We start from the raw sequence: 22,075 nt of genomic DNA, 5'->3' as shown, positions 1-22,075 counted from the left end.
AAAAGTGAAGCTACAGTTCATGCATTATGGTGTGCAGGAGAAGGTTCAAGGGACTCCTGTGCAATTCGTAATGTGAACAGACTTTCTAAGACTATAATTTCTGAACCTATAGACTGCATAGATAAATAAAGATAAAATCTGAAATATGAACAGTTTTTTATATGATAAACTGCTCACGCTGGCCTATGTGAGGACGGCAATTCCAAAACATGTTTGGTGGGCCAGGATACCGCCACTGAGCTGGGAGCACCAGCTGGGCTTCCTTGCTGCTCTCTCTGTCTGGCTAATCTCTAGATAACTAATCTAGCAACAAACCTGCGATGTATTTAATATCCCTTTTGCCATTGTTTATTCCGTCCACTGATTTTGCAGTAAGTAGCTCAAGACTGGAAAGCAGTTAATAGATTTCTTCTCCTGTTTCAGCTTGTTTACTTTAAGCTTTTGGCAGTGTACCAGGCTTTGCACTCAATGCCTCCCGCCGTCCTCTCCTGCTGCTGACGGGGGGCTGTCTTAAAGAGGCAAAGGAGAGCAAGAAAGGAAGGCTGGGAAGCAGCATTATAAATCACAAAAAAAATGGCAGCGTCGTTGAGAATCCAAAACTGCATTTTGCTCATCACCGAGATATAAAATATTGACAGTGGTGGGTAAAAAGCAAAGCGAACCAAAGCAAGCCGAGGTTTGTGGTGGCGGCCTGACTCAAAGCCCTTTCAGGGTGCAAGTTAGCTCTAAGGCAGTCATATTATTTATCAAAGTTATTACATTCCCTTCCTGTGGATCATTAGAAAATGTTTACATCTCTTAAATGCCTTTGGTGTTGTAGGCAGCTTTTGTGAATAAGTTGGGATTTCTTTCATAAAGCTTCCTTCCTCCTATTTTTAAGCAGTGGATGGGGAGAAGGGGTTATATTATTGCATGTATGTAAACTGCAGCTAAGGGAAAGTATTGTTTTGAGTAATATTTATCAGACTTCAAGGTTACATTAAGTGGTAAAGGTCTAAATGTTTCTTTCAGGATTAAGTTCAGCCCAAATCTTTTAAGAGGTTCAGAAAAAGTCCCTATTTTTTTCTTTTTTTTTTTTTTTGTATTTCCAGTTAGTGAGGAAATCTGTCTTGCAAGAAGTTTTGTTTTGATAATATTTCCAGATAAACCAGTTACTGAAAATCCTGTGACTGAGCACAATCGCAGGACATTGCAGGCGGATTTATATAAAAACAATTTGGATAAAACTATCCAGACTTCTGAGTCTTCCCACACTAAAACAAAGTTACGATAACTCAAGAGTCCACTTGAAGGAATAGATAAAGCCCTGTGTTTTTAATAAAGACAGGTTTCCCGTGTACTGGTTTTAAGCCAGTAGTATTTATAGTATTGCATTATGGCAAAGAAACTTTATTCTTCCAGGAATGTCAGATTAAGATATCTGTATTTTTTCCTGGATTTCTAAGGGGCAGTGAACGTCTTGTACTGTGCACCTGCATGCCTGCCAGTATGGCTTTGTGAAAAACAGGGTTTAGCTCTTGATGCTAGTTAAGGAATATTAATCTTTGCCTGTAAAACCAGGGAAGAGAAACCGCTTTGTGTGTTCCAGAGCACTGCAAGAGGCAAGAGCTTTGTTTGTCTTTTCTCTCTCTTTCCCTAGCAAGCCCACAGAGAAGTCTAAACATAGCTAATCCCATAGGGACACAATGGAAAGTTCGGTTTTATGCTCCAGGAGTACTTTCTGGTCAAGAACGGAGCAGTCCTCAGGCAGAACAATTTCTCTCTTCTCTTTTCACCTTCTGCTATGAAACAAACGTCCCACAGAACAGAAGGTGACCAGATTTAGTGTGGCAAAAGTTGCAGGAGCAGTAATGTATAGATGCCAGGGAAGCTGTTTGTTTGGCTTTGACTGGTGGATTGTTTTAATTTGAAGTGGTGCTAAACAAAATTGTTCCAGTTAGGAGTCAAATCCCAGTTTGACCTCCTAGGAGCTGCAGGCAGGGATGGAGGGAAACCATAGCTTTGCAGAGGTCTAACTGGAGACTCCTGCAAGCAAAGGGCGCTTGCTGGGCTCGTCCTTTGCCAGTACGGCAGCAGCAGGACATCTGAGGAGGGGACTTGCAGCTGGGAACGCTGTGTTTATATTTTCTTTCTCCACATCACACAGATGAGATCTGCTTCTAAGGTGGAAAGCAGTCAGAAGTGTGTTCCCGTGCATTAACGTGTTCCTGTTTGGGCAAGCGATTCAGTTCATACCTGCAGCTAAAACGTGGCCCTCCAGCTGGAATCTTCCACACCACCTGAAGGAAGCAGGAGAACCAGACCCATTATTTTTAGCACCACACATCTTCTTAACTTATTAAGGCAACTTTCAAAACTTTTGCCTTAAAAGACCAAAAATACATAGTAGGTGTTACTGTTGATAGGAATTTGTATCAGGGCAATGTTTCTGTAACACCCAGCTTAAAGCAACACTCGCCCAGTAGGCTGGAGGTGGGAAATAGTTGCTTTAGGTACGAGTCAAGCGTACCTAAAGGCCATAGACGGAGGGCCGTTTGTCAAACAGCAGATTCAGTATATGAGCAGCAGCCACCAGATTTCAGTCCCTTTCCTTTAGCTCTTGAGTCTCCTCCTTGAATAAAACTAAACTTGAATGTATAAACCATGTCCTGCCCCCTGACCTCTCATGCAGAAGACTCTCTGTTCCCCATGGCTTTGATCCCCACCTTCTTTGTCCAGGAGTGAAGGAAGCTCCTGATGCCTCCTGTTGGAGTTGTGCTCCAAAAGCTGGGCTTCCAGCTCTCCTTGATGGCCTGCTCCAGGACGTGCCTGGACCCTTAGCCCAGCAGCTAAGGTGATGGCCTTGCTCATCTCCCATTTCTAGCTGGATTCCCAAGTCCAGCCATCCCTTCGTGCAGTCATCTGCATGCTGGGTCCTCAGCCCACAGGGCGGCAGCTTCACAGCTTGGAATAGGCAGCTAACCTCCGACCTTCCTAGAAGTCCAGCTCAACTTTTTTGAGTTATTTTATCCTCCCCCAAACTATAGAAAAACAGTATTTCAGGTGCTGTTGGTAATTGTTTCTTAAAGTAAGAATCAAGCAGTGTGAACCCCGGTTTCTTACATCGGGCAACTTATTGCTGCTTCTTAGGAGGTACAGTGGTTTAGATAGCAAAGAAATGTCACGGTATGAATAATGAAGAATGTATTTTGCAAACTAAGTTAAGGAAAAGGCAGTGATGTGTATATCCAGCTGCATTTTTTCTGCTGTGTCTGCTGCTGGAGAATTCCTGAGACTTAAGCAACTCAGTTCATGAAGGGACAGATTTTTTTATGTCAAACCATTCCCAGGTGACTGGAACCCCAAATTAATAGTTTGTGTTTAATTACCTCAGTTACTACACCTATTGATTGTAAAGACTGTATGTTTAAACAAAAGCCTACTGGTGATTTACCTGTCCTAAAACAGAGAGCTTTTGATTTTGTTAGGTGAAGATGTTATTAAAAGAATTCTCATTTGAAGATATAAGTCCTTAAATGCACTCAACTTGTTTATTGATAGATATATTAATAAAAATTCTTATAATGTAGATCAATCTTTAACTCTCCATTCTTCAGGTTTAGTCAGCTTACAGTTCCCCTATGGAAAGAGGCCATCCATTTCCTCACTGTTTAAGAGAAAAGCTATTAATAAACAATAAATTACATTCACATTTCAGTATCTCAGTAAAATCACCATCACCACTAGATACAACTTAATCCTGGCAGCAAGCCTGCGCGATTGCATCTTGCTGATGGAAACCTGGGGCTGGTGTTGGACAGAGCAGATCTTGGACTGGCATCACCTTTTTCCTACTGTAACTTTCTTCTTTTTCTTTTTTATCATTTGTTCCTCTTCCCCTTTCAGAGACTCAGAGCAAACTTTTTTCTTGACCCTTATGAATAATTAGACTCTTACTCTAAAGTCAATAGGTGGCATGTTGGAAGTAAGAGCAAGAGTGATTTTAATGTTGGGACAAGTAATTGAAACATTAGGCAGCTCTTTCAGGGTACTTCTTATTTGCTGTTACACAGAAAGAAAACAACTGGCACTATCTACTCTTTGCTGTGTTCCTGAGCCACAACGGTGACTTGAGAGGTCTACAGAATCGGGGGAAATGAGGATAGGGAAAAGAAATGAGAGCACACAAAATCCAAAAAGCAGACAACATATGCAGCATCACCCAGAAATATGAGGAAACACAAGCCAGGACTTGAAGTCCTGAAGCTTTCAACCAAGAGAAATACAATGTGTGCCATTATAATACTTAAATATTCACTCCTTTTTATCTCTTCTAAAAACAGAAAAGAATGAAGAAGAAGAACAGGAAGCCAAAAGAGAAATTAAACGTAGACTCAGTAGAAAGGTGATGATATGTTTTTTGTGTTGTGTATTTGTGTACATAGATTTATAGAATATATAAGATTATAGAATTATTCTAAAAATCAATGTGCATACATTACTGCAAATGTCCATCAGTCATGCCCCCAGATTAGAAATCTGTTTAAAAAGCAGTACACGCCAAGTCTGTCTTGGGGGAAACTCAATTTCACATACCTGGAAAAGCATACAGAGTTCTGGCTGTGCTTAAGATTTGTCCGTGTTAGCATGGGAGAGAAATGACACGTTTCCTCTGAAAGCATGACCACTGCTGTCATGTATGTTCAAGGGCAGCCACATCTGTAGATCCACTCTTCCCTAGAGCAGCAAAGCAGTGTGGGCCCTAAGAAATCCCTTCACCGTTCTTCTTACCACATCAGTGGTCTTGGCTGCTGCAGGTGGGATTGCGCTCATTGCCCCTGGAAGTAAAGCAGTTATGGATCTGCTGCCCTGACTTTGGGAGCTCATTCTGGGAGAGGATGGGGGAAGTTCTCATACGTATGCCTAGTCTGCCCTTCTCTGCAAAAATGCAATTTCCTTAATGTGATTGTCCTTAGTTAATTAAAGTGAATATTGTTTGAGGTGACTGAAACAACTTGGCATCATAATGACCCCTAGATGTTCAAAGCTAATTTTTTTAGTTAGGCAGGCACCTCCAAATGCTGCTTATTTTCAATATATTAGTTGAACACAGCAGACTGTGTAATCATTAACGCAAAATGTACCTACTGCCTAGTGGGGTAAATGGTGTGACAGTTGCAAAGTCACAATTAATGTTGCAGGGATAACTGTCAAGATTCTCTGTGACCTGCCCAACAAAGACTATTTTTGTAATTGAAGAAATTAGGTTGCACTGCTTCCCCATTCCCATGCAGCACTCCCAGGATGGTGCCTTTTTTTAGACACCTGAAAGTGACCCTATTTAGAAATACCATTAAAGTTCTCTTGAGATTACATCATACCCTCAGCTTTTATTTTATTTGATTTCATCTTATTAAACATACTATTTTCTGCCTTCCACTAACAGCTCAGCCTGAGGCCTACAGTGGCTGAACTTCAAGCAAGAAGAATCCTTCGATTTAATGAGTACGTGGAGGTCACAGATTCTCCGGATTACGACCGTCGTGCCGACAAGCCTTGGGCCAGGTTAACTCCCGCAGACAAGGCAAGGGATGAATGTAGATTATAAAAAAATGCTCGCGCCTGTCACTTTTGGGGGGCTTTCCTCTGGTTTACATTCTCTTGACGCCAGCATCACAAATGACTTCTGCTGGAGGCAGCAAGATTGTCATGGTACTACTGTGCATCTACTGCTTGCAGCTAAGAAAACACACTCAGGTGCCTATTAAAGAGCATATTTGCTACCTCCTTTATGGCAGTTCAGGCCATAATTTCTTGGATTTTTAGAGCCTTGCTAAACCGGGCACACACTGTTCGCAAAGATGGCCACAACCCATGGAATTCATAGAATCATAGAATAGTTAGAGTTGGAAGGGACCTTAAAGATCATCCAGTTCCAGCCCCCCTGCCATAGGCAGGGACACCTCCCACTAGACCAAGTTGCTCAAAGCCCCAGCCAGCCTGGCCTTGAACACTTCCAGGGATGGGGCAACCACAGCTTCTCTGGGCAACCTGTTCCAGTGCCTTACCACCCTCACAGTCAAGAATTTCTTCCTAATATCTAATCTATATCTACCTTCTTTCAGTTTAAAACCATTACCCCTTGTCCTACCACTACAATCCCAGCTAAAGAGTCCCTCCCCATCTTTCCTGTATTCAGGCAAGGTTTCCGCAGGCAGAAGCCTGCGTTGCTGCCACCAAGAGTTACTTTTGCAATTCATTCAAGTGAAAAAAGGCAGAAGATGCTCCATCCTCATAAGGGTTCTTGGGTACAACTGCCCCAGTGCAGGAGCTGACCGTATGCATGCAGCACACTTTTTTGGGAAGTTTGTCCCCAACACGCTGCAGTTAATAGTTCCTCCGCCTAACAAATGAGTCCGTGATTCTCTTCTAAAAAACAGATCAGTCAAAGATTACTATAAAATACTCTTCCATTTTCCTCCTATTCCACTTCATAAAAGGAAAGCTGTAGGATACATGTATCAAAAAGTGCTGGCCCTTTTAGCACTGGGTCTGAAACAGCTTTTATGAAAATCCTGAGATGTGCTTGGTGTGAAAAGTGATACATGCAAGAACCCACTGTCTTTTAGCTAAAGACTATGAAGGGCTCATTTTATTTCAGCTTGTATTTTAATATTAATGCCAGCTCATCTGAAAATCAGAGGAGAATCTCATATCAAGTCAGGGTGGAGACACTAAAAATGTACCCAGAAGTGTTCGTAGCTGTTGGTTCTGGGAGATGCTGAGCTCTCTCTAGTCCTCACATAATAGGTAGTAGAGGTTCTAGGTCCAACTTTCACTTAGGTCCAACTTTCACCTAGGTTCAACCACGGTAAACTGCACTACAGAAAACAGTAGAGTTTCCTATCTACTTTAGGGTAGCAGTTTTTAATCTCAATTGATTTTGTGATGAGCAGGTGCCCAAGGTTAGTTCTGTGATCCCCATGTTTGTTGGCCTCAGAAGAAAGGCAGACCCCAGGTTGCCTGGAAACTCCCTTGCCCATTTTTTTCCCAGGGAAGTCATTTTTCTAATTCCAGTGGGAGCAGAAAATTTTACTATAACTGTATTATGGAGCTGGAGCTCTGGTGTCTTTGCTGCTCATTTGGTGCTCAGAAATAGCTGTCTCCTTCCTAGCTATTCCAGCAGCCTTGTGCAAGCATGCTGTTGTGGCTAAACAGAACCATCCCCTGCTTAAAATGAAGTTTCTCATTTATGAGACCGCAGTCTGGTGATGCTATAATTTTATCTTGCTGCTTGTCTGTTCTGCATTGAAAGGCACACACACCAGATGAAATTTCTTTAGGGAGTAATGAAATGATACTGCTTTTATTTAAAATGGTGAAAGAAAAGAGTGAGTAAGAACAAACTGACGCTTTATTTCACAGGAAAGCATATGGGGTAGAAACAAAAGCCCGTTGTAGTATATATATAAGAATATATTTCAGAAATTATATGTATTACTTGATGAAGTAAATTGCTTATCACTCTTTTAACATAAGTAACAAGGCATTTACAAAGTGCACTGAATTTCTGCTGTTCTTCAGTATCTGCCAGCTGAAAACACAAGCCTATAATGTCCAAATGTTTCATGTAAATTTACATAAAACTAATCAAACCAAGTGACTAATCCCAATTAAAAACTGCTATTCATCTTGCATTCCTGAAGCCCTGTCTCCAGTGGGGAGGTGCAGGGCCCCTGCTGTGTGTACAGTGCCTGTCCAGGCAGCGTGACTCACCAGCTCCTCGGGGGCTGCCCCCGCAGATGTTATCCACGCGCGGCTGCATACTCAGCAGGTGACTGTCGAGATAACCCAGTCTCTTACCCATTTTTTTCCGTAGCAAGTGACATATTTCAGTGAGGGGGTTGGTTTGCTCACTGCAGTAGATCTGGTGTTTCATTGTTTATTGTTGGTGTTTGACACTTTGAGCTTCTTCGTAGTGTATTACTACTCCAAATTGCTGTAATTGAAAAAAGTCAGTCATGTTGATGATCTGAAATGTGTGAGAGCTATGGATTACAGTAAGGGAGACTGGAAAATGGGAACTGCAAGGGAACTTGCAAGAGTAGGGCTAGGTTCCTTTCAGACTCTTTGCTTTCCGTAAGATTCCTATTTCTTATGGTTGCATATGTCATTATTGTTTATTAGGCAGCAATACGGAAAGAACTGAATGAATTTAAAAGCACAGAAATGGAAGTACATGAGGAAAGTCGGCAATTTACCAGGTAGGTGAATCCCTCTTCTTGCATAAGTCGGAAAGGTGAGTATGACCCTAACCCTCTGCCTTTCTACAAGTCCTCTGCAGCTGTGTCATGACTGGCTCCTTGTGTAGATTCCTACTGTGAGTCCCATAGAACCCCGGAACCAGTGTTGGGATTCCCAGTGTTGCTGATGCCATCCCTGAAGCTGAGTAGTTGATACAGCAGTGAAGGTGACTGCAGTGGATCAGTTGCTAAAGGGAAAAACATTCTTTGGGAAATCTAAAAAACCAATCCCTTGAAAGGACTCAGCATCTGTCCCAGATATAATTTAACAGTCCTCAAGCACAAAAAAGGGATATCCTTCTCTGGCAGTACTCCCTAGGTAATGAAAGTATACATTTTTGTAGATGCATTTGGTAAGTGAAAATTAGATGATGTGTTGAACTACAGAAAAGCTTATCAGTGTTTTGGGGAGCTTTCTAGGCTCCTGGCAGCAGCTTCAGGGGAAAAAGACAGATTCTAATATTCCTTGTTTGCTACTTCTAATGTTTTAATTTGGATTTGTTTCATTCTCTGTCCTGGATAACACCAAGATGTTGTCTGAAGCATTACAATTTAAAGAGCTCTGAAGTGTCCACAGTTTTTAGCAAGACTTCAAATTTGGCAGTTATTCCTAGGAGGAGGGAGGCACTTTCTGCCATCCCCATGGCATCTGTGTCTTTTGAAGTTACAAAGGCTGAGCAGAATTTGCTGTTAGGATCAGCCAGCATGGCATACATAGTATTATTGTGTTCACTTACACACGGAGTTAAGTCAAATAAAAATAATTGGCTATGACTCTGTCCCTTCCTTTTCCTGCTACTGTTTCAATCAAACTTAGGATCCGCACAGGTGAGTGTGACTCCTTTAATTAAAAAGAGTGTCACAAGGAAAATTCACCGTGGGAGATGGGCTTTTGGTGATTTCTGGCGTCTCCTAGTTCAGTGCTTGATTTCACAACTTCAGTGATTTTTTTCACCAAAACATGGATTTTTCTATAATACTATAAACCCACTTCAGTGTAGTATTTATTTATGTATGACATGAATAAATTAATTTAAAAAAAAATAAACTAGTTTCACAGACAGCAAAACTGAACAAGGAGATGAACCAGGGTAGGGTCCTTTTCAAACATGGATTTGTATATTTTCATTTGGCTTCTGATGTCATTTTCTCTTTAGGCAGTAGGTAGTATACCTTCTTCAGAATACATAAAAATACTACTTTAAAAAGATGGGACATCCCAAGGGAGAGAAGGTAAATCAGCAGGATTAGAAACCTGGCTGTGTGCTGAGAGAGATGGAGTGCAACGCCCTCCTTACGTTGTTACGTTTTTTTGAGTTGCACTGCAGTATGGAAACATAAGTACAGATAGGCATGAGTCATACAAAAAGAATTGGTTATTTTTTCATGAGAATTGAAAACAGTTGAGACTGATTACAATTGGATTCTTGAAAGATGAACCAAAAATCTCAGGGACCCAATGGAATGACAAACCAGTTAAAAAGTGATTTTTTTTTTTTCTGAGGATGGCCTTGGAAAATGGATTCAAAAATAGGCACAGACAAATTGTGATAAATACATGGTCCTGAAAGAATTTCAACCTGAGGGAAATCAGGCTTTCTCTATTCCTTCTCCACCCTGTTTTTTTTACTGGTCATGTTGTGGAGCCGCTGCACAGAAGTCAGCAGAGTAACTGTAGAAAAAGCTAATTAGATGCAGATGTTTTAAGTCGATTGCAATTTTGAAAATAAAAAGAGATTCAGTTTCCTCCGGGACCTCTCATTAAAAATCATGTAGTTCACCACTACATTCGGATTGATACAACAAAAGTGATTTGTTTTAAGAAAAAGACAGGTAAAGTTTCTGGCCAGATAATGAATTACTCACCTTTTAATTTTTTTCAAGGATGATCACTGAGGTAATACAAACCAAAAGGCACTTGCATTGGCAGCTGGTTAACAGACTGATTCGTGAAGTTCTGTGATAGAATGAGACAAGGAAGCTGCTTATTAAACAATAATAGCTTATAGCATATGGTTTCTTGTATTATTAGATATTCAATATAAGATGCTTTAATATTATAATGAATATTTACAATATCTTCGAATTGTTAAAATTTTATATTAAAATTGGGAAAGGAAAAACACTGGTTTTCGTTGTTCTTCATTTACTGTCATGACTGTCAGTTGAACTGTTTCTCTACTCCGAGGAACTCAGACTGATCCCGTCTGTTATTTCACAACAGAATCCAAGAAACTGAGTTTCTAAAAATAGAGAAATAAATAAAAGTTTGGGAAGAGGACATTAGTAGAAGTTTATAAAGTGCTTCTAATGGAAAAGCTAGATATAGTCCAAGATATTGTTGTTCTACACAAATACAAAAACCCTGTGTCTTTTTTGCAGTGCACCGTACCCTCCCTTAGCAGATGAGCTGTGTACTTGTGAATGTCAGCTTTTGCGTACACCTCCTTTATTTGAGAAATGCATCCCTGTATTGTAATGAACCATATTACAGGGGTAATGTGGGGCTTGTTTTCTTTTCTCTTCTCTGGAACTGTTAAGAGAAGATGTGTCAAACAAAAACTTATGTAAATGTACTCTGTTAGGTGCATCGTTACCTATGCTTTTTTAAAGTTGTTGCATCTTTTACTACTTCATGGATATATTTTTAAAGCCATTTAAACAGAGATTTAGAAGTCTGGTGATAGAGACATTGAACACCTGATATTGGTGCCCTTCTTACCCTTTTGCTTGGATTCACTGTATTTAAGCTAATTTAGAATTTCAATTGCTGTAGGCTCCTAATTTATTCTAGAAAAAAGTTGGCAACACCTTTTGGAGCAACCCACCTCTCTATCCATCATACAGGCAATCTGGAGTGATGTACATGCCCTACCTAAAAGTCTAAGAAAAAATGAGGTGTATTTGGGCCTTCATGTGCCACAGTTGCCTGCTGTTAATAGGAAGAAAGCACCAGCAGAGCTATAAAATTTGTTGCTTACTTCAAAAAAATCAAAAATTTTTGTTAGCCTCGTTTTGCGGAAGGATTAAAAAACAAGAATGTTAAATTTTATGGCTTAGCAAAGCTTTCCTGACTTATCTACAGTGTCTCCAAATAGTAAATGCAACGTGGCTAAATCTATATTGGTATACAAAATAGAGTGGAGACTTTTCTCCAGCCCTGAGGCCAGAAGGCTTGGCACAGCTTGAATTCGTGCAGTTAACCTCTTCCCCCAATCCCAAAACAGGGTGATGTCCCCCCATACACAGTCTGCCTATTGGCCTGTGCTAATCCCAGCCGTGGCCAGGCAGTATCTGGAAGAGCGCTGGTTGACCCAAGCAAAACTGTGCCAGGGACCACAGTTAACAGGTTAATGATATGGACAGAGAGACATACGCCAGTGCCTAAGCCACACCATAGACCCGTTTGGTTTTCTAGTAGAGACAGACAGACAGCGGGGGATAATGGAGCTGACTCTAATCCCACTTAGACCGGGAAAATCAGGAATAATTCTCTTCAGGCAACCAAAGTAAATAGCTATGAGAGCAGGATGAAGATCAGTGTCATTGTCAGTTGAAATAGTATAATTCTAAGTTTTTTAATGTTTTATCATTTCAGGTTTCATCGTCCATAACTGTTTGACCGCATCCCATATTTCATGTAACAATTTTCTTTGGGGAAATCATTGCGTCCTGATGACCTGAGATTGCACTGGAACTTGACTGTGTGAGCGTGTGCTACAGCTTACCCTGAGGTTAATAAAGGATGTGGCCCTCGTCTTTATCAACGGACAAATGATTTGTCTAGGAGGAGAACCCACATGAAGTGTTTGTCATTGTTAAGACAGACAGCGGTTCTGTGGCTAGCCCACACAAACGAGTTGGTGGACTTGTTCATTGGAGCTCCACAAGTCAGGAAGAGCTGAAGACAATCGCTTGAGAGCCTGTTACCAGGAACTCATCAGACTTCGTAGGGTTGAGACTGAGGGTAACTGAGAGGGGGGATTGTGAAAAGGACTCAATTGTCGGTCCACAGAGAAAAGTGGAACGGATGGGACTGCTTAATGATGCACTTGGCCAGTGGTAGGAAGTATTTTTTTAAAAAAAAACCAGAGTGTGAGCAACTGTGCATGTATTTCTTTTGGTGGCCGCAGCCTGTCTTAGAAAGACAGCAAACCACAAGTCCTCACGTCATCAGTACTTTAGTGAAGAACTGTAATTTTCTCTGGTGCCAGTAAATACAGTTGCCAGAAATTAGTCCTAGTATAACTCAGCTGTCTTTTTTAAAATCCCAATGAGCATGCTTCAAGAAAATACATTGAACATCCATACAGAACAAGTCATATGTTTTTTGGTTTTTAATGTTGACATACCCTGGATCCTCATAAATACATAAACAGGATTTGAAGGACAAATAACGTGACACTATGAATGCAATGAAATGCTTCATGTTTAGAAACACTCCTTGCTGTCTGTCACTTGCCATTTAAACCAGAGGGATCATTATCTTTCTCACCTATGGCAGGCAGTGGTGACAACTTCGACATCATGCTAGTGTAAATCCAAAATCAGAATTGAAACTAGACAGAAAAGTCTCTACTAGTAGGCTTGAGCAGTGATTACTAATGTGACTTTTTATGTTTAAGGACTCTTGCACTGCTTTGAGGAAGAACTCACAGATGAATGAGTATGTCTTCAGCCATAGGTCCTGTAAAAGTGAATGGAAAATCCTTAGAGTGTCTGCAGCCTGTTTTTGATGAGCGTGAAGAATGCTTCATAGATTCCTAATTTTTTATACTATCTTGAAATTGTACATGTGAATACAGTACTATTAAAATTAAGTGGTATGGAGTGTGAAAGGCAATACATGGTTTTTCTAAGTTGGCCCAAAGGCCTATTAAAAAGCCTGTGGCGTTGTTTACACTAAGAAATTCTGTCTTATATTAGCACTTATTTATCCTTTGAATTAATGTACACAACATTGGGGGGGGGTCTGGAATTCACATATGCATACATTTAATGCAGTATTACAATATATTTGCTATTTATCCTTTCTAATGTGTGTACATATTACAATTTATTTTTGTCTTTTATGTGCCCTGTTTAGTTTTTAATTATGAAGTGTAAGTATTTCTTTTTCAGGCAATAAAAGATCTGTGTAGATGTGATTTTTACCTCAGAACCTGCAAGAGATTCTTGTGGAATGTTTTTCATTTATAAAATTGAAGGTTGTTGTTTTAGATGTCAGCCTAAAGGCAGGAAGGCAATTTGGTGGATAAAATTAGATCTCCCTCTTTACAGATATTTACAAGACCAGGTTTGCATAAATGGGGTGGATTATTTTAGTAAAGAGCACTTCTAGTAACAGAAGAGTGCTTTCCAACAGCTGGCACTATTATTTTTAAAGAGATTGACAAACCTTTTTTAAAAAAGATAGATTTATATGACTGTTAGGATCACTTACATTTTAGTAAAAATCTAATGACGTACAGAGCCCAAAATATCAATAACCAAATAAAATAACCATCTACATGCTTGTAGCAAAGAAAAGGAAGCAGCACCTTCCTTTTTTAATGGAATCAATAAGAGCCATTAGGATTCTATTTGCAGAAAACAGATTAGCTTCTGTGAGGCCCATCATTTTATAAATATAGAAACACCACTTTGACATCAAGGAAAGAGTGAAAATGTATTCTTTGGCACTAAATCATACAGGAATGATCAGGCCATTATACTTAAGGTTTGTCAGCAATTCTGGTAGAATCCTAATTTTTATTTTTAGAATTTGAAGAGTAAACTTAAAACTTAACGCTAGTACTTAATAAATAGTTCTACTGCTTAAACTTTTTGTTGTTGTTGTTGCCAAATTTAGAAATGTGTGTCCAAATCCTATAAAGGCCTACTGTGTTGACTTTGAAGTATAAAACACAGTATTTCACTTCAAAGGAAACAAGTGGAGCAATTAAATAGACCTCAGTGCTGCCTTAATCACTTTGGAACATTTGAAAGCAGCCAAGATACTAAAGGCAGAAAGATAGCTGTTGCACAGGCTGAATAACTTGGACAAAGGTAAGATCAGACTATGTAAACTTTATATATAAGGCAGTAGCTCCACTGACGTACCAGGGCACATACAGTTACACAAGCAAACTAAAAGTTGCTAAACTCTCAGGATGAAGCTGACGAATTTACTTTGCAAGAAGACATTTCTCTATATTAGGCCTGGAGCATGGATGGAAAGACACGTGGCACCTTCTTGTTTTAAGAGTTGAAACACCAAGATGAGGACACGACTTCTGGCTCAGACTTCCTCAAGCTGCATTTTGCCGTAAGACATGAGGATACATAGGTGAGGTATCACTTAGGCTTCCCCTGTCCTTCTGGGTTTGGGTTTTTTTTAAAGTATTCACTACAGGCCATTGCTAGAGGCAGAATACTAGTCTGGATAGAGATGCTGAGCTAATCTTTAATTTCTTATGTAATTTCTTATTATTTTGATGATAAGTACTCAGATGCATTCTTTGTCCCACAATACAGCAAACTTCTTAAGCAAATTTATGTAACTGGACAAAAAGAGTTGCCTTTATTGGAAGTTATGTAAAAATGTGGTATACTTGAAGAATTAGAACTATAAACTGTCCATTGTGTATTGTACCCACACACAAAATTGTATATACTATTTTTATATTCCAAATATCAACTGGCAGAAAAAAGACAGCTGTAAAGTGTTATCCATGCAATAAAAAATAACACGATTTTGGTATATCACTATGTGCAGTGAAGCAAGTTTGCTTTACCTTACTGAGCTGCCTGAAGTCAGTTTCTGCTGTCTCTCCTAGTCCTCTGTATTGATGATTTCAAATGTCTCCAAGTTGCTGCAACAGCCTGTTGGAAATAATACATCATGTACCTAACTGCCCATGCTGCTGTATGCCTGTTAGAAGGGAAAAAATCAGGATAAGTCCTGAGAAACTCCCGAGTGAGTAATCCTTGAGGGGAAAAAAAAAAAAAGGCAAATTAAAAATACCACTTTCCATGCAACACATAGTACAGTCCAGCTGGTGAAAAGGGATCGTGTTAATTTTTATCAAGTTGGACAAATCATTTAAATGTCATCCACAACATACGACAAATGTGACACACATACCTATGTTCCACAGAGTCAGATACGAACTCAGATGTCTACAGGCACACAAAGAGAAAATGAGTAGCTTGAAGCAGTGGTTTCTAAAATTACCTCACATATCACATTTATCAGTAGGATCACGCATCACAGCTTGTTGCTGTGGGTGCAGAAGAATGGATGCTTAATCAAATCCTAATTTCTTCTTCACATAACAAATTGAAATTGTTCTAGAATGTCTCTCATCTCTGTCTTCGTTCAGGTAATACATATTAGTCCTTGTAACTGAAATTAGTTGTTTCAAATGAAAAATAATCTATCTGAATATCCTTGAACTGTGATGTATGTGTTGACTCAACAAATACCAAAAAAAACCCAGCTAAAGACTAACCATTATTTAAGCTAAATACCATTTCGACTGGTGATTTCAAACAAGGTAGGACCAGGAGCAGAGTCTCTTCAAAATCACTGGAAGTGTTCACAGCCATTTGTAGGTCTACAAGATTGTATTTATTTGATGGTTTTAGCATTTATGTAGTTTTGCATGTCCTGTGCTGTGGTGGACTTTACCAGCCTCTGATGTGGTACGGGGCAGGACAGCTTCACCTTCTGCTTTGGCCACACTGAGCTCTTAGAGAAGCACCACAACCTCAGTGTTGACATGTAAAAAATGTATCAAATGACCACTTTGTTTTACTTTTTTTTTTTCCTTGAAAACCAAATGAAATATATGAAACAAAGGGATGAATGTTACGGAAATTAGACCCCGCCTTCCAGGTGAGATTACTGCTTTGTTTCCAGTGGAGACGCTTCAAACACAGATCTGTGACTAGTAATGCTACAGCTACATCAGAGAATTTGTTGCAAAAGAGCTGTCACTTAACCTGAGAATAAATAGAGTCTGAGCCACAATTTTGCATCATCATAAAATGGGAGGAAGATCCAGACAGCACAGACTAAAAAACATCTAACTAGTCTGACAGACTGTGAATCAACCGAAAGCCGCTCATGGGCCGGAGCTGGCAGCGGGTTGGAGCCAGGGTAGGGAGAGCCACGCTGTCACCTCTGCTGTCACCTGGCAGACTGCACCAATAGGACAGGTCTGGCTCAGCACTGCTGGCATCCTAAGTAGAGACTAGAATATGAGATCATGTCTTAATGTCTGTCAGTGCTTTAATGATAAAGTAAACCAAGCTAAAAGCCTACATTTGCATTAAATTGTCAGGTATTGTGGCAGATCTACGAGCAGAGGCCTGCGTACGGCCAAAGACACAGTGAACAGAGCACACAGAAACAGGAACACAGATGTTGATGTGGATGGAATGAAGAGGAACTGGTCCAATATAAACATGGAACAAGAAAACAGCCTTTCCTGCTTATCTTAGTGGGAACTGAATAAGGCAACTGGGTTGGCGATCTGAAATATATGTTTACTTGCCTAGCAGGTGCATGATAAGTTTTAGAGCTTGGGTATAAAAGCTGAGGCTTGAGAAGCAATAAACGATTTCGTGCTTATCACAGCCGGAGTCTGTGCCTTCTTACACCACAAATGGTGCCCGAACAGGGTTTAAAAGAACAAGGATTAAAAGGAACAGAGATATGAAGTACTAATTATACGGTGGTGTACCCACGGCTGGATGGAGGAATTCATACTGAGAGCTCTCTAGCAATTACTGTCATCACTGTTCGCTGGACGAAAAAGGTGAGCAGCCGTGGTAGATATTAAAAATGGGACAAACAGCTACTGGAGAACAGAAATTGCAACTTAAACTTCTGCAGCGCCTTTTAACAGAACAGGGCTTTAAAGTGGCCCCTGTCAAATTAGTAACTTTGCTTGTACGGATACGTGATTACTGCTCATGGTTCCCTGAAGGGGGGGTCCTATGATTTAGCTCACTGGCAAAAAGTGGGGGAGGAATTGCAAACGCCGGAGATGCTGCGCTTGTCCTTGCCAGAAGGAATAATAATTACTTTGGCGAACTGTATACACTGCCATACGAACACTGCATCCCGCAGAACAAGCCCTGCAAGGGGTTACTGGAGGGGCACCACAAGCTCCCCCAGGTTCCTAACCTCAGTCTGTTGACCCCCAGTTGTGGACCCTGAGCCTGAATCTGCTGAAATTCCCAATCCTGCAGAACATTACCAAAAGCAGAATTCGGGAGGCGAAGAGCCAGAAGATCCCTTTGATCCTGGTCCAGTAAACCCAGAGACTGAACCTGATTTATATCCACCTTTAACCCCAATTAAAGCTATGCCTGCATCTGCTCCAACTGCAGAGGAGATTTTACAGCAACAGTGACGAAAGTCATTACTGTGCTTCTCCATTCTTAACCCTCCTCCATTTGCACCAGGTACCGCATCTGTTCCTTCTTCTCAACCGCTTATACGTGTGCAGCCGGAATCGGGGTATTGCAGCATATTGTCAGAATGTCGGCGGGAGGCTTTGCGCAGGGGAGATGTTCAGATGTTACAAGCGATGCCTGTAATTTACAGACGGGCATCTATAAACCAACCTAACCAACCTCCTCAATATCAGCACTTACATTATGAGTTAGTTAAAGAGTTAAGAAATTCTGCCAGAGGTTACGGATTGCAATCTTCCTTGACAATGAATCTTATTCATGCCATAGCTGGCTCATGTACAATGACAGTGTATGATTGGCGTTCTCTTTTGAGGTTAATCTTGACTGCAGCAAAATTTGCAGTCCAGGGCACAGAGTACCGTGACGCTGCCACCGCTCAAATTATGGACAATCTTACTCAAGGTATTAATATAGGTCTGGACGAGTTGCTGGGACAAGGGCCATACGCCACTGCGCAGGCACAAGCCCAGTTAGACGGAAGAGTTCTTAGTCTGGCCACACCGCTGGCTATTAGAGCCTTGTGGCGAGTTCCCAATGCAGGGAGAAGAGAAACGTCTTTTGCGGCTGTGCGCCAGGACAAAAACCTTATGTTCCCTTCTTAGACAGCTTGCGGACTGCTACCCAAACGCACGGAGATCCTGAAGGGGCGCAGCAACTGCTGTCGTTTCAATTAGGAACTGAAAATGCTAATGCGGATTGCAAGCGCGCTTTGGAGCCGTTGCGAAGTAAGACCAAAATTCTATCAGAGCTAATAAGAGCCCGTCAAAATGTGGGCTCTGAGCAACATAAAGCAGGAATGTTAGCCACTGCTTTAGCTCAACCGATGGTGGTAGCCCGTGCAGCTGTTAAATGCTTCCTTTGTGATAAGGAAGGTCATATTAAACGGAATTGTCCCCGACGCACCGACCATCCAACTTCAAGACCTGGTCCTTTAACTGAGGGAAATACAGTTGCAGATTATCACGCTCTGTCGGTTAACAACTCCGGACATTATGCAGCAAGCTAAAATGTCGCATGATTTTTTTCATCAAAATGCGAAGGCATCAGGGAAGCAATTTTCTTTAACACAACAACAAGCACATGATACTGTGCGAACTTGTGCCGATTGTCATCAGCTGGCTCCTCTGCCATCATTTGTGGGAGTTAACCCGCGAGGGCTTACACCTGATGAATTTTGGCAATCCAATGTTACACACGTTATGGAATTTGGACATTTGCGCTATGTACATGTTTCAGTTGATTCGTTTTCTCACTTTGTTGTAGCTACTGCTCATACAGGAGAGAAAGCTCGTGATGTTATTCGACATTGGTTGCAATGCATTGCAGTCACGGGAGTACCAAAAATTATAAAAAATGATAATGGACCACTTTATGTGTCCGTTAAAGTACAGGCCTCTTTACAGACATGGGGCATTAAACATGTCACCGGTATTCCTCATTCCCTGACTGGGCAAGCAATTGTGGAGCGTATGCATCATACTTTAAAAACCATGCTTGCTAAACAAAAAAGGGGGAATCCCGTAGGTATGACACCTCACGAGCGATTGTATAAAGCAACTTATGTTTTAAATTTTCTAAACATGTCTTCTTTGTCATCCACAGGAGTAGAGCAACATTTAGGACGGACTGTTGAATGGCCTGAACAACCAAAGGTGTATTATAAGCACCTTGAATTGGGGCGCTGGGAAGGACCAGTCCCCTGATAACATGGGGTCGAGGATATGCTTGTGTGTCTTTATCCTCAGGTCCATACTGGATTCCTGCAAAATTCGTTAAGCCGGCTCATCAGCCGAGTCCAGTACAGGAAAAGGAAGGCCTGGAACCAGTCGAGCCCATCAACGAGGAAAGCAGGCATACCTAAGGATGGGTATTTTTATTAATCTTTCAGTTTTTAATGCTTATCTCTTTTCTGTCTCATGTGGATTCTTTTGTATATTGGGTTATATACTGAGGGCTGGCGAATGGGATTTGTATTTGTAAACAGAAATCTTCATAAGCTAACCATAGATAATACTACAACAAATAGAAGTTGTGAGCAAGAAGATTCTGTAATGATTTGTACTTCTCGTGATTTTTGCAATAGTATCTGCAATTGTTATTTTAACTTCAGCTTTTGTAGCCGTTGTTGCGCTTACTGAATCTGTCCAGACTGCTAAGGTTGTAGGAGAAACTTTATCTAATGTAACTGAAGAATTAGTTATGTTTAGTATGCTGTCTGCCCTATTTAATAAGCATTATATGATCAGTTGTAGATGCCGCTTTGCATCATACCCTTGTACAAGTTGTAGAATATGTTGCTGTAAAAACTATGCGTGCATCCATAAGAACCTGACCTTCAAAGAAGTAAATAACAAGAAGGGAGTACAGCAATGTAGTCACGTATCAGACAGCTGCTATTAGCAAAGCTGGATCACGAGTCTGGTGAGACTCGCTGCATACGCTGGCCACGCGTGCAGCGACTCTAGCCTGTACTTTTCTACTCAATACAGTGCAGGAGAGTCTGGTGGGACTCACTGCATGTGCTGGCCACGCATGTAGCGACTCTAGCCTGTACTTTTCCACTCAATCTGATGCAGGATATAAGGGGGCTGTCTTGGCCTGGAGAGAGGGAGAGAGACATGAGTGCACTTTGAAGATGCAGGGGACACCCTGAAGCGCTGTGACTGCCTCCCCCTCCCATAGGTATGACACTGATAAGCAAGAACACATAGATGAAGAAATATTAACCAAATTACAAGCCTTAGAAGCAGCAGTAATATGGATAGGGGATTGGCAAAATGCGTTAAAACCATGTCTTTCTCTGTATTGTGATTGGGAGTACAACTCTCGAAGACTTTGTGTTACATCTCTCCACTGGAATGTGTCACTACATGGCTGGGAAATGGTCAAACGCCATCTCCAAGGTGCTTTTGACATGTCGTTGCAACAAAATATTTGTTCTTTACATGATCAACTAAAAATTCAAATATTAAAGATTCAAGACTTAATGAACCACAATGCATTTGAAACATTGCAAAAGGATTTGTCGTGTGTAAATCCAAAAAATTGATTTTCTGGACTAAATTTAAGAATCTGTGTATTTATTGCCTTAGCAGGGTTCTTTTTGATTCTGTTTTTAATCGTGTTTAGTATATAACCTGCTAAGAGCGTCACGACGAGTAGAAGCACAAGTCATGGCGACCACATTGCTGTACACTCAGAAGCTAGTAAGTTTGCGTCCCTTCCCAGCTTATATGGAACAATTGCTCAAACAGTAAAACGTGGCAATATTAGTACGCCATGCTTTGTAGACCCAACTGTACCTTAAACACTGGTCGTTCAAGAATGTTTATTTCCCTGGCAGAGCTGCAATATGCTGGGGCGAGGTACTACTCACCAGTAGGAATCCTTGTGCACATGCATCTTCCGATCAAGTCTGCAAGGACACCTCTGAGAGATGACTCCAGTGAGGAGGGCTTGATAACCCACCCGCACCAGCGCAGGCGGTGAAGCTCCAGTAGGGTCTTATGAAGGTTCAGTGAAGTCCGGAGGTTCTTAAAAGCCGAATATACTATAAGCGGGCCACAATCACCTGAAATGAAATTTTCACATGAATTCATTGGAATCAAAATTTTGCAGCACATAATGGAGAGTGTCACCTATTAACAGGCACTGGGCCAGTTCTTAGACATTATTGTCTCTATTAATTTGAGTTAAAATAGAAACAAATTTTTCCAAAGTAACTTGTGTGACTTTTCGCTAAATCATAGAATCATAGAATCATAGAATCATAGGGTTGGAAGGGACCTCTGGAGATCATCTAGTCCAACCCCCCTGCCAGAGCAGGGTCACCTAGAGCAGGTTACACAGGAACATGTCCAGGCGGGTTTTGAATGTCTCCAGAGTTGGAGACTCCACCACCTCTCTGGGCAGCCTGTTCCAGTGCTCTGTCACCCTCAGGGTAAAGAAGTTCCTCCTCATGTTTAGGTGGAACTTCCTATGTTCAAGTTTGTGCCCATTGCCTCTTGTCCTGTCCCCGGGCACCACTGAAAAGAGCCTGGCCCCATCCTCCTGACACCCACCCTTTAAGTATTTATAAGCATTGATAAGGTCACCCCTCAGCCGTCTTTTTTCCAGACTGAAGAGACCCAAATCCCTCAGCCTTTCCTCATAAGAGAGGTGTTCCAGTCCCCCAATCATCTTTGTAGCCCTCTGCTGCACCCTTTCCAGCAGTTCCCTGTCCCTCTTGAACCGGGGAGCCCAGAACTGGACACAGTACTCCAGGTGCGGCCTCACCAAGGCAGAGTAGAGGGGGAGGATGACCTCCCTCGACCTGCTGGCCACGC

At 41.2% G+C, this 22,075-nt stretch overlaps 1 protein-coding gene across 10 annotated transcripts in view; it reads left to right on the top strand.

The window, feature by feature from the left end:
* The window catches only part of PHACTR2 (phosphatase and actin regulator 2), a 138,489-nt gene extending 125,039 nt beyond the window's left edge, over positions 1-13,450 (top strand). For 9 of the 10 annotated variants that reach the window (XM_074580537.1, XM_074580529.1, XM_074580534.1 and 6 more), the window contains 4 exons: positions 4,323-4,384; positions 5,426-5,563; positions 8,167-8,243; positions 11,881-13,450. In XM_074580537.1, coding sequence (XP_074436638.1) covers positions 4,323-4,384; positions 5,426-5,563; positions 8,167-8,243; positions 11,881-11,896 — 293 coding nt within the window. In that variant the 3' untranslated portion in view covers positions 11,897-13,450. The remainder of the gene's footprint in view (positions 1-4,322; positions 4,385-5,425; positions 5,564-8,166; positions 8,244-11,880) is intronic. The other variant, XR_012586211.1, reaches the window with a different exon arrangement.
* The last annotated feature ends 8,625 nt before the right edge of the window (positions 13,451-22,075 follow it).

Source organism: Larus michahellis, chromosome 3 (assembly GCF_964199755.1).
Source record: "Larus michahellis chromosome 3, bLarMic1.1, whole genome shotgun sequence".
Lineage (NCBI taxonomy): Eukaryota > Metazoa > Chordata > Aves > Charadriiformes > Laridae > Larus > Larus michahellis.
Note: the sequence above shows the minus strand (reverse complement) of the source record. Positions and strands in the feature narration are given on the sequence as shown.